This window comes from Festucalex cinctus, chromosome 4, assembly GCF_051991245.1.
Source record: "Festucalex cinctus isolate MCC-2025b chromosome 4, RoL_Fcin_1.0, whole genome shotgun sequence".
NCBI lineage: Eukaryota > Metazoa > Chordata > Actinopteri > Syngnathiformes > Syngnathidae > Festucalex > Festucalex cinctus.
The window spans coordinates 18,621,738-18,635,350 of NC_135414.1; the positions used below are offsets into that span (position 1 = coordinate 18,621,738).

General features: G+C 38.1%; 1 protein-coding gene across 3 annotated transcripts in view; it reads right to left on the bottom strand.

Annotated features, from left to right (window-relative positions):
* acsf3 (acyl-CoA synthetase family member 3) overlaps positions 1–10,522 on the bottom strand; it is a 29,158-nt gene extending 18,636 nt beyond the window's left edge. For 2 of the 3 annotated variants that reach the window (XM_077519461.1, XM_077519462.1), the window contains exons 1-4: positions 10,436–10,522; positions 8,666–9,524; positions 5,330–5,485; positions 1,327–1,481 (exon numbers count right to left, since the gene is read on the bottom strand). In XM_077519461.1, the coding sequence (XP_077375587.1) occupies positions 1,327–1,481; positions 5,330–5,485; positions 8,666–9,367 (1,013 nt within the window). In that variant the 5' untranslated portion in view covers positions 9,368–9,524; positions 10,436–10,522. Of the gene's footprint in view, positions 1–1,326; positions 1,482–5,329; positions 5,486–8,665; positions 9,525–10,435 lie in introns of those variants that run through there. The other variant, XM_077519463.1, reaches the window with a different exon arrangement.
* Positions 10,523–13,613: the final 3,091 nt, after the last annotated feature.

Below are 13,613 nucleotides of genomic sequence, written 5' to 3' on the forward strand. Positions count from 1 at the left end.
TCCCTCTGCACCCCCTCTTTTTATTAGGATTGCCTGACACTCAAAATGCTAAGGGGAGGGGAAGCGAGCGCGATACCGCTCATCTTCTCCATCCAGGTTCTTCTTTGACGTTCGATCATGACTTTGCAGAAACTCAACAAACATCACGTTTCATGCAAAGGCACTTTCGATTGCCAACGGATGCGTAATTTTGGTCTCCAGATCTTCAAGAGCAGTTTTGCTCTCGCTGCAAACACTATATTTAATATGAATGATTATGAAAACATAGCAAATGTATGATAAAAACAATATAGTTAAATCAATCAAAACATCTTCTCCAAATCACACTTGTTAGTTAATTATTCTTAATTCAACAATTATCCTATCAGAAACTTTAGGTTTCTCCTTGTTAGGCGTGTGCACCGACTTACTCTCGCTCCGTGGAAGCGCTGGGAAGGCGGAAGCGTGTGCGACAGCGGATATAAAAGTGTGTCAAAACAATAATAATAAACCAAGACTGAAGCGAAACCCTCCGTCTGACGGTGGCTTCTTTAGTTCAACCAAAGTTTGGCGACGTGCAACGGGAGTTGTCCCCAGAGGTGACTGACCCTGGAGGAAAAAATCTCCCCTGCGTCCCCGACCACGGTCACGATACCGATCAGGAGAGGATAACACCTGTCAAGTGTGACAAAAAGGGCAAAACTGAAGCCGCACAAGCGTCGCGGGAGGACGTCGATCAATATTGGAGCAGATATTGGAATATGTGGACAGACCTAAGAGGATGAAACGGGACCCACAGCTTGCTTTCTTCGTGCTTAAAAGGTAAGACGTCGTCACGAAAATGCGATAGTGTCTATTTATGATGAGCAATGCACAATAAAACTACCACTAATTAACGTCTCGGCACACTGGGCGCGTGCACATCTCTGGCTTCCATTCCGCTTTTCGGCAGAGGGGTCGCAAATCTGCAAAAATTCGGTATCTTGTGTTCGGCGCCTTTAAAAGAAAGGAATTAGAGCATGAAATTTGGGATAGGTTCTTATGTCTTAAATATTTCTAATATAACTAATATTTATTATATGTTTTCATAAATATGTCATCAGCACACGCGTTTACCTCTAACTGTTATTTATTTATTTATTTATTTATTTATTAGGGCTCTCCATTATGGAGAAAATATTAATTACGATTATTTTGGTAATAACTGAAATCACGATTATTTTTTGTTAGAAAACAATAAAATGTTTAAATGTAAAAAATATTGATGGATGGAGTGTAATAATTGAAATTGTAATCGAATTTAGATTAATTGCACAGCCCTATTTTTGATGATCACAAAATCCATACCTGATCCTTTCTTTGCACATTGCTTTGACAAAGTCCTTGACATGGGGCTGAGTGAAGTGCTGATCGTAATAGTGGATCAGTTTGGAGTAGATCGTTGGCACGGCCATAAAAACAGTCACCAGTGGAGCTTTGGAGCTCAGCAGCATCTCCCATACCTGGGAAGAGAGGCAGGGGAGGAGAGGGGGGAGACAAAGGGAGATGAGCTTGGCTTCTGACTGAAGAGGGCAGAAGGAAGACGGTGATAAGGACAGTCTGATGGACAGGACCAATACAAATATAAACCGAGTCGAAACGGTTACATCCACATTTGCATGCCATTAAAAAGTGCCTTTTTGTTTCTTTTATTTGATGCAAATGGCAGGCTGAGGTGGAGGAAGCGGCCTCATATTAAAGCTGTCAACGCGGAAAAAGAAAAGGCGGGATTTGAAAAGGTCACAGAGAGGAAAACAGCAGACTGCTGTGGGGCACAACTGACACATTGGTCAGTGGAAGGGCCTTCCGTGCGGCTACCTTTGACAAATGTGCTTTTCGGCTGCATAGGAGAGGCTATACATGCCCTTCTCCATTCCATGGAGCTGCTTCAAACAATGCATTCATTTTTGGAATGGAAGCAGGAACAAGAAGCACAAATCTTCAAATAACACAAAACGCTCTCGGACTAAACATTTGAAACATTCTATCCCACTCCTTCCTCATGCTCTCATGCATCACCTGATTCAGGATGGGATGGCAGCATTTATTAAGTGAAGGTGAGCGACATCGTCTTTAAGTCCGTCTCCTCTACCTCTCCCGGGAAGACAAATGCTCCTCCCCCGCTGTCTCTCTGTCAACTTACCCTCACTTCATCGACATTAACTCGACTTCAATTTACCAAGTACTGTACTTATTCTACTGTACTTCCTTCCCTTCCACTTCAAATCTCTGCCTCTCTCTCATGTACCGAAACACACACATGCACACATGCTCATTTTGTGCATTTCTTCTACAAAAATCAACTCAATCAAAATTATATTACTAAGATATAGTTTGTCCTACATAGCATTCCAAATCCACAAAAAATTATTAGGCTTACGCACTTTGTAGTAGAGCAGTGTCAGACTCTCTGATGTCTGCCATCTAGTGGTGAATGGTGATATTGTAAATAAAAACGACAGTGTTCGGCACCCATGGATTTGTATATTTGCAGATTTTTTTTCAGTATTTTAAAAAAATATTCTGGAAATTTTACATTTTTTCCTGGATTTTTTTTCAACATTTCTTCCTGTTTTCACTGACTAACATTCAATTATTTATTTATTTATTTATTTATTTATTAATCAAGGGGCCATTCAAAGAGTGGTTGGGGGCCGCATGCAGCCCGCAGGCTGGCAGTTGCCCACCTTGATCTGCATACTGTATATCCCACTCTTGTATTAGACCTTATGTTGTACAAAAAAAAAATGTTAAATTTGATAAACTTTTGTTTTTTATTTTTAAATCATCTCTCATATTTTCATCTTTTTCCAACACAGTAGTATTACAAGCTCCTCTAAACAGGAGGGTGTGCCTGCTTCTGGTAGATAGTGACTGGCGAATTATTAACTGGCTCGGACTTGACCACTGTGGGCGCTGTCCATCAAGTCCAGTGGAGCGTTTCCACCAAGTCCACTCCGAAGGGGAGAGGAAGGCAATTTATGTCCGTCAAAGAGCTGGCCTCCACCTCAGGGACAGGATGCAGTGAGAACCTAAATGCATGGGCTGCATGCTGAACACCTCAGCGAGCGGCTGGGACCTGCACTAAAGGTGGGGATGAAATACAAATGCTGGCTTTTCCGATAAAAACATACAGTAAGCATTCAAGATACATTGAAAGCTGTCAAAAAAAGGCTGGGTGGATACATTACCAAAAACTAAATCCAGATCATGAAAGAAAGAAAGAAAGAACGAAAGAAAGAAAGGAGAAAAAAGTGTGAATGTAATAAATAAAATCTAATCTATCTGTCCACAAAAAAAAAAAAAGAATTGGAAGAATTAACCTTGAATTGCTCTGAAATTATGATGTGCACTTTTCCAATATGTTTCAACGTTTTACAGCTCCATCTATAAATTGATTATGAAGATTAAATTAAGCAGTCAGTAGATTGGCGGATAATGGAAGAACTCGTTGGCCTATGTCTCGTTATTCCTCCCACTTTACAATACTGCTGCATTAAAACACTTTGAAATGTAAATGCATCAGTAAATCATTTTCTGGTATTAAACATCCATAACAGCCGCAGCCGTAATACCAATATTCCTAATAACCAATTTGGAGTAAGACATTCCTTCCGTAAAACCAATCTGCCGGATCTACACTGTCAACGACAAGAACATTTTGTACCTCTCGAGGGCGAAGTGAGTATCTTTGAAAAAGTACTGCCTAGCTTACCCTTCAGAGAACTTGAGGGATAAAACAAACCGACTCTTGAGCATTTCATCAAGCAACTACAACTTCAGGGTAAGGACAATGAAGCCTTTTTTTCTGGGAATGGGCTTTGTGGTCTGGTACACAAGGTCAGGGATAACAGTCGAATACTGATGGCAATGCCTTTCTGACAGATCCAAGTGTCCTTCAAGGGTCTTTGCTTCCCATCTATGCTCACAGCCATTAAAGCTCTTGAGGTCCTCAAAATGTTGGAAAACAGTTGAATTGTCACTCCTTTTGTATTCTGAAGACACACACACCTTGTTCGCCCCCTTTCTCAGGGCCAAACAACCGGCATCATTCTTCAATGTCAGCTCATCGATTGATCCGCTGCTTAAGCTCTTACCGTGAGTCGGCATTGGTCAGATACAAAGCCACACAGGGCAATTAATCACTGGGCCCAAAACACTTTAGTCTGACAGCGAGCGAGAGAGAGAGAGAGGGATGGGAGGAGGGGACTGACACAGGGGAGAGGAGGAGGAGATGAAACAAGGGGAGAAGAAAAGTAGAATGGAGAAAGAGACACTGATAACCATAACACGTAAAATGATGTGGCGGGAATTGAAGCTCTTAACCTTGGTAAGAACACCAACAAAACAGTGGTGGTAGGTAAAAAAAAAAACTACAAATACTTTGTCTGTACTCAACTAGCTTTTCAGGTATAGGCTTGTAACATTCTTCAATCTCAGTAGATGACACAATGTGTTTAAAAAAAAAAAAAAAAAAGACGTGAAGTCCCCTTCCAAAAGTATTGAAACGAAAAAAATATATATATAAAATAAATGGGGGGAAAAACAACAACAATAAACAAATAATCAATAAATAAAAGTATAATTGAATACAAAAACAAAAAATGAGATTAAAAAATAAAAATAAATATGGAAATAAATATATAAATAGAATTAAATATTAATATTAATTATTACACATCAATCAATAAATAAAGTGGACAAGTTGGCCGTCCATTGCTAGAGCCCTCCATGCAAGCTTTTGAGACTTCTTTGTTCGCAAACTTGCTTAGTGTACGTGAGAGAACACTCCACTGTCGAAAGGCAGTTTGCAACAGGGAATAGCGCAACCCAAGACACGCTTAGGATCGCCCCCTCAATTGAATAACATTTTGTGACACATTTCATGCTGACTGCGTCTGCAGCATGGAATAAATATGAGAGCCGTGTTTTTATTTATTAATTGATATTTAATTGTATTTATATATTTATTTTTGTATTTATTCCACATTTAGTTTCTTATTTATTTTAATTTTTTTAAATCTTGTTTTGTATTTATTTTTTATTTTATTTCTTTATCTATCGTTTGTATATATATCATCCGGTACGTTGTTTTTAAATTTAGTTTTATTTTTTTTGTATTTACTTTTTTAATTATATTGTTTACATCCATTTTTATTCATTTTATTTATCTTTTATTTTACCATTTCTTGTCCATCATAACAAATACATTTTTACATACACATCTGCATTTTTGTACGACTAAGTAAAGAAAGTGGAAACTAGTTTCTGTGACTATGTACTTTTGAGTATAACAAAGAGCAGTGTCAACCTTTTGAGGATGGAATTCAGGCAGCATGACGCAAGTGGCGCCGACCCAGAGAGGACACAGCAGCTTGTTTACAATGCCATGGACATGGTGGAGTGGCAACGTGTGGAGTATGATGTCATCTTGGGACCACGCCCACTCAGAGACCAAACACTGGACCTGACGAGAAGGACAGAAATGATGATTGTTAACTTGTACACTTGCAGATGAAATAGATCATTCATTAGACTCATTTGAATTCCCAGCAGAATCAAAACATGCTGTTCATCCTTGATGTTTTGAATCTTGACTGATGATGAACACAATTAGCATGATTATCATGGTTCAGGGGTAGATAAATAATACCACCTGCAGTTAAGATAATCAGGTCAATGTTGTTCGTATTATATGGTGAATCATTGTTTTGTCCTCTTGGGGATTCTCTTCTGAACAATATGTAAAGATTAAAGTTTGCATCCTGATATTTAAACAGTTTGACTTTATTGTAATGTCGTTTAATTAAATGAAGACATAAGAGTTGTAGTTTGAAAGTATGAGAAACACAGTGGCCACAGTGGTATATGAACAACTACGCAAAATTGGCAAATGTTGTTCATTGTTCAACTTCAGCATAAAAAAAAAAAAACAAAACACAGTGAATGTGTACCTGACTAAGTCAAGGAAATTAGCAATTTTACTGTTTCCCTCACACGTCAACAAATTGCAGCAATACTGCATGTGTGGGTACTGCAAGTAAGGCCGGGAGATGTGCGAAGGGAATAGAAGGATGACAGATGGATGTATTGATGTGGAACGTCAAAGGGTCTTTTTCAACACTATTGCGCCACTCAATCAATTAATTAATCAATCGGGTGTTGGGCTAGATCCCTTACGTCTTCTGAATATAAATCATTTAATTTACCGAGACATTATGGCTCTTTGTGTTCCAGCATGTGAAACCATAAAGAGTTTTGGTTTGGAAGATGAGCGCTCTGACATCATCCCTGTCAAACACACTGAGGACAAACCAGTGATAATCTCATCCAACACAATTTTTTTCTTTATGAATGGACAAAAATTACCACTGTAAAATATTGTAGAAAGCATTTTTACTTCCCATAGATATTGCATTTGAAGTCTTTTTTTTTTTTTTTTTTACAGCAGTTTCATTTGTACATTAGCAATTGTTTTATTATAATTTACTTAATTAGAAGAAGACTGAAGTTTTCCACGAACTTTTCTTGAATTTGTCGTGTTCCAAGAAAAAAACAAAAACAAAAAAAAACAAAAAAACACCCTTAATTCAACACTTCACCACCATAGATCAAGTGGAGACAAATGAAGCTCTGACATCATTCGGAATGATTTGATTTTCCACACTAATGGACAAGTGGGTCAATTTGACTTGAAAATATACAGCTAAATCTTGGTGAGATCTTTAATGGCATAAATTAGAGCTAATTAAGAAAGCTAGACTGGAACAAAAGAGGAATTATGCTAATCAAAGTGCATGTGTGTGTGTGCGTGGGGGTGCACGTGTGCGTGTGTTGGAAGTGATGTGAAGAAGTCTACACAGTTCTTGAATTTAAAACCATGTTTTGAATTAATGGAATGAATGAAGTGGAGCTCTCCTTCGTGCCTGACACATTCTGTAGAAAAGCTCAAAATTAAAAATGACTATTTGAGGGTCTTCCTTTTCTTTTTTTTAATACTTGAATAAAAATAGTCACGAGTTAATTATCTCAAGAAATGCTCACTGGCTTCAAATAGTAGTGCTGCACACTTATTTAAACTTTAAATGGAAATGTGTATTGAAATATATCACGATGTGATGAGATTTTACAGCAATTTTGATGCAGTAGTTCAATAATGAGTGATTCCCAACCAGTGTGCCATAAGAGACCACCTGGTATGCTGGTATGCTTTTTTAAAAAGGAAATTAACAGTTATCTTCACTTGGGTGCTGGAGTCTATCCCAGATGATTTCGGGCAAGACACCCTGAATTTAGTGACATTCAATCGAAGGGCATGTAAACAAACAAGCATTCACATTCACACCTACAGATGATTTCGATTCTTCAAGTGACTTATGCATTTATTTTGGAATATGGGAGGAAATATGCTGAACATAAGTCCCCCTTTTTTTTTTTTTCCCTTCAGAGTTCTTTGCCTTGAGGGGCCATGTTGAACTTTTAGTCAGCAGTATGAGAGAGTGTGGGTATGGAGGACCAAAACTGCCAAAATTCAAAATAAATAAAATTATATAATTTTATATATATATATATATATATATATATATATATATATATATATATATATATATATATATATATATATATATATATATATATATATATATATATATTAGGGGTGTGAATTGCCTAGTACCTGACGATTCGATTCGTATCACGATTCACAGGTCACGATTCGATTCGATACCGATTAATCCCGATACGAATTTATAAGTCGATTGTTGCGATTTTTTTTCATTCAAATTTAGAAAATACTAATCAGTAAGCTTGTAGAGTGTAAGATTTATATGAAAATGTATTATTTATTTATCTGAAATTTCAGTCTTATAGAGGTTGTAATCTGTTTCATGTTTGAACAGCATTAAAATAAAATATTAAGGCTTAATGTTCCGTTCATATTACATTCTTCCATGCTCAAGGTGTGAATCCTAACCCGAAGTCAGACGTTTTGTTGAATATTTTTCCATTAAAAATGGAAGTTTAAAAATCGATTCACACACACACAAAAAAAAAAAAAAAGGCAATGATGATAAGACGTTGAATCGGTAAGACTACCGAATGAACAATTCTGAGCCCTTAAAAAAAAAAAAAACAAAAAAAAAAAAACAAAAAAAAACGATTTTTTTTATTGAATCGATTCGAGAATCGCGCGATGTAGTATCGCGATATATCGCCGAATCGATTTTTTTTAACACCCCTAATATATATATATATATATATATATATATATATATATATATATATATATATATATATATATATATATATATATATATATATATATATGCTGGGAAGGTAAAATGAATTACTGCGCTCAATTTAGATATTTTTACTTTGAGGTAAACTCACTTTTGCAGCCAGGGGTTCAGCTGTTAATGGCTGTATTTTCAGTTACGTATATGTATAAAATACATTTACACTGTAGGCTGTACATGGACTACTTTTTATTGTGTCAAAGTGTAATTTCTTCAGTGCTGTCCCATGAAGAGGTGCAATTAAAAATGTGCATAAATGTGAGGGGTGCGTTGACTTTTGTTACCTGGATATGATCAGCAACAGTCAAATTCATTGGTAGTGGTACTGAAAGGGGCAAAAAGAAATTATTTACCATAGCTTGGATGCTGCCGTGTGTATGAAGAACACCCTTGGGCCTCCCGGTAGTGCCACTCGTGTAGATGATCATGGCTGGTCGTTCCTTCCAGTCCGTGCTGGCCTCCTCCATGTCTTTGCTGTCACTATTTAAAGTGCTGAGTTTAGAAATCGGGGGTAGTGTCAGGCAAGGCAGAGCCAGTCTCTGTGCCAGGGGCTGCAAGGTTTCAGCATAGTGGTGCGCAGCCACCAGCAGTGCACTATTGGAGTCTCTTATGATGTACTCCAGTTCTGATGCTGGATGTTTTTTGTAAAGTGGAACTGCCGTCCCACCACTCATCCAAATAGCCCACTGGGCCACCGTATAGGAAGCATCATTAGCACACAGAAAGGAGATTGGTTTACCTTCCAGACGTCCTAAGTCAGAGTGCAGTGTGGTGTTGATTTTTTTCGCTAGCCCCAAGCTGCTAGCATACAGCTGCTTGTAGCTGTGGCTGCCACTGCTGTCTATCATGGCTGTTCTGTCTCCAAATGCCGGAGCTCGAGCAAACACCGGCTTGTCGTTAATCCTTGATGAGGGTGCTCTTGTCCAAGTATGAGCCTCTCTCTGGACTACATTCGCTAAAAACCATTGCCTTGGATTGGAATTAATGTCAACACTGAATTTCCAGCAACACCTCCACTTGAGACAGTAACATGCAGCGACACATCTTGGCAACATGGTTGATAGTTTATTCAGAATGTTCCGACTTTAGACATCCGGATGGATGACATCTTCTGTTTCTTCAATATATAAATGACAGGATGACATTCAAGTCACACTTGAGTTTGGGAGACAATTTCCTGATGGGTCGATTATGGAGAAGTCTCATCCTCAACTGATCAATAAAAAAAAAAAAAAAAAAAAAAAAAAAAGACATTTAGATGTTATTATTTAATTAATATGACACACGTATTAATATGGATATTATATACATTAAATAATTATTCAATTATTTAAAAAAAAAAAAAAAATATATATATATATATATATATATATATATATATATATATATATATTTTTTTTTATTATTTATTTATGTGTACTGTATACTTGTGTCTGCATATGTATGTCTTCTGTAGTCAATACACTTTGTTCCTCATTAGTTTCCCATGTGAGCTGCAGCCTGTCCCAGCTAATCACATGGCGCAAACAAATAAATAAGCATACAAATCGATGCTCAATTTAGCGTGTTCAGTGAAGCTAACACAGGGTTTGGTTACAAACTTTATTTATTCATTTATGTCTGTATGTATGTATGTATGTATGTATGATTTATTTATTTGAAGCACAGTGGCCTGTAACCTTTAGAACTAAAGTTGTACATAAAAGAAAGTGTTTCATATCGTCAACATGATCGATAACATTCAATTATGTATGATCAATTGAAAGAAGTTACGGTGATGATGATACAAATTTCATTACTTCTTGACTGTAATAAGAGAGCTTTTCTTTGTGTCCTTAATGTGAGAATGAACAAGGGGTGCAAAAGTCATGGAGAAAAACAAACGTTTGCTCACAGTCACAGAGGAAATCTAATTTCACTTTTTTCTACCTTATAGTAGAAGCTTACGGTTCAGTAAATGGAAAATAATTTGCGACGATTCAACATTTAACAGAACTAACGATCATATAAATGTAAAATAACAACTTTACATTTCTTTCGTAAAGAGTGTAATCTAATTTTGTTGAACAAAAGGGGAACTGTTGTTTACATTCCACCTTGTAGAGCACAGTAATTTCACTTACCTAGAAGCCGGCCGGTATCCTTACAGTGAAGGACGGTGCAACCAATAATAGTGTCGGTGCGAAACACGAACTTGCAGTTAATTGGTTCCCTTTTGTTTGAAGACAATTCAACGCTTTCTGTGTGGCCACTGCAAAGAAGCAGACTTCTAAAATCACATTTACATAAATACTTGAATTGTATCTAACTGTTCATACTTTCACTATTGATTTTTTTTTTTAAATTGGGAAGCAAACACTAAAATGTTCAGTATAAAATGTATTAAATCAAAATATGTTTTGTTTTTTTCTCCATTAAAATTAAACTTAAATAAATGTATTTATAATATTTCATAACATTTCAAGCAGCATTGATACAGTCAATATCAACTCCCATTATTGAAGTGCTGCAGATGCAAAAGAGAAGCATTCATCAGAAAGGAGGGGGTGATATGGGAGGGGTGAGTACTGCTGCAGCATATATGTAGCCACTGCAAAGAGACACATTTGGCTTTACATCACATGTCAGTGTGCCAACTAGCTTGGCATCACTGTGCAAGTGGGCACATTCAGCCGCCAGCTGGCAGTCGAGGGCCTCGGATAACAGAATGGTACAGACGTGGCACACGTTCAAAAAGTTTTCACTTGCCTCACAAACCCCCTACGCTGCAAACGATGATGGCATATTCCTAATGAATGTGGAGTCTTTGTATCAGAGAACCCCTCCGCTCTCAGGAATAGTATCGTCAAAGACCAGCCCTTCCTATTTGCGAGGAATCGCTAGTCAAGAGGATGCTATGCTACGATAATAATTACATTGTTTCTTGATAACGCTTTATTTGTCATGATTTTCCCTCCCCAGTACTGTGTTTCTACTGGAGATGAGGGCGACGAATATTGCGAGGATACAACCTGAGAATGATTGGATGTTGCCGCCTGTGAACAAATGACCAATGTTTTGGGATTTGTTTCCTGGAAGTCAGCCATATTTTTTGCTTGCGGGCACAGGAATCGCAGCCATCAAGAGGCTCGTTTAAACAACAGGAGGATGTGTTGGCATGACAGAAGACTAGAGGATTAAAAAGGCCATAGCTCATATATGTATATGTATGAGTAGACATGATGCTGTAGTGATTTTACGGTAAAGGTTACAGTGATATGATCGTACTAAGCAAAGCTGGAATGGCCTGCAGCCAACACATCATTCGCCGAAGACCACCTGAAACGATCTCGCTGCCGACGGGCAGGATGGCGGCGAGCTGGTGCCAGCTTCCATCTTGGCAAAGGGCTACATCTGAAGAAGAGAGGACCCCCTACAGATTCGGGAGAGAGGCTGATATGGTACCGTGAACCGCGGGGACTACCCGAGCATGTGTCAGGTTGGCATCAGCGTGCGAATGTCTTGGCAAGCGTCTCGCACTCTTCCCTCCCACCCGGCTCTCACACAAACACACTGTTGCCCTGCTTGGAACACATGGTACATCAGCAACGGCATCTGGCCGTGCTGACTCCCGGCAGCTGCGCTTCGTCTTCGCCAGTTGGGAGTCTTGGCACTGCCACTTCATCAACTACCTGTGGCTCCTCTGGGGTAAAAAAAAAAAAAAAAAAAGCGTCCGATGAATTATTCCGATGCCGCAGCTGCAAACTTGACTTTAATCCAAGAGATTTGTTGGTAACATATGACTGACATACCGAGCACATGTCACCCACATACTAAGGTGTGGATGAAATTGCGGTATGTCATATGGTGGTCATTTGAGGTGAAAGATGGAAGATGCTACTATGGATGCACTGTATAACTGAAGAAACCATTATGAACCTGACAGTTAGAAAAGGGGTACAACACCAAAGCAATCTTGAATTGCCACAAAATTCTGTTGTGCAAAAAATAACGTTAGAATCACTGTGTCGGAAAACTACGGAAGCGTGGATTTGCCAATGTTGAGTGAACCGTTTGATTGGGCTATGTTGTTCGAACATACTGCAATGTTGTTTCATATTGGTGAAATCATTCAAAGATCTTGATATAGTTGTTCAAACAGTGAGACAAAGCTGTTCGGAAATCTTCGTAAAGTCGTTTGAACGTAGGCTATTGGGAAAGTTGTTCGTAGAGATGGGCATTTCCATCTCTCCATCGGCCCGTCATTGACGGCTCCCTGCCTTTCAACGATTGCTTCCACATTTTTGCCAAGTGCTTTATGATGTGAAGCCTTGAATAAATACACGGACAGAGCACCAATAGAAGCAGGTTTATGTCCGTCGATCCGGGTCAGATGGTCAATCTCTGGTCGTTCAAATGTCTTTTTCTTTTTTTTCTCATTTTTCAAATGTCTTGATAAAGTTGTTCGAACGTCTTCATAAAGTCGTTCAAACATCATACCAAAGACATTTGAACATATTGATAAAGTCATTGAAACGTCTTGGTAAAGTCGGCCGAACGTATTAGCAAAGTAGTAAAAAACAATCAAACTTGTGCATATGTAATTGTGGCATTACCCCATGCCATTATGGGGAAAAATATTTTTAGCATTTGGCCTACATTATACCAATATGTTCAAACAACTTTATCAATATATTCAGACATTTGATTGACTTTATTGATATGTTCAGATGACTTTGCACTACATTCGAACGACTTAGCCCAGTCAAAACATTTACTCCACATAGGAAACTGTTTTGAATGATTGTGTAAAAAAGGAATAACAAACATATATCCACAATTATCGCCTCATATCAGCTTTCTTATGAAGGTTTTGACATACCAAGGATACGTGTGGAGAATCCATTTTATCTGTGGCATCATGGATTGCTTGGGAAGAGTGGAGCAGCTTTGTGTCAAGAAGGCCTACTACGGACACACATATTACGAAGGATAATTTCCAACAGCAACTATCATGTAAGAAATGCTCTTACAGACATGTCATCTCATCTGTGATGATTGTGATTTGAAAAGACGGTGGAATGGTAATCAACATCTTCTTGTTGTGTAACTTTTCCATGGCCTCCCCTTTTTTTGTTTTGGAAAGTGTGATGAATTGTCCAGCTGCATTTCATATATTCTCTTCTACATCTTTTCAGAAATGTGTTTTGTTCACGCAATATGAAGTGGATTTCTGACACCTGACGCTCACGGCCAAGGTCTAAATACTTTACACATTGTCAAAACTTAGCGCTCTGCACTTACGTTCTTTCTTCACAATTA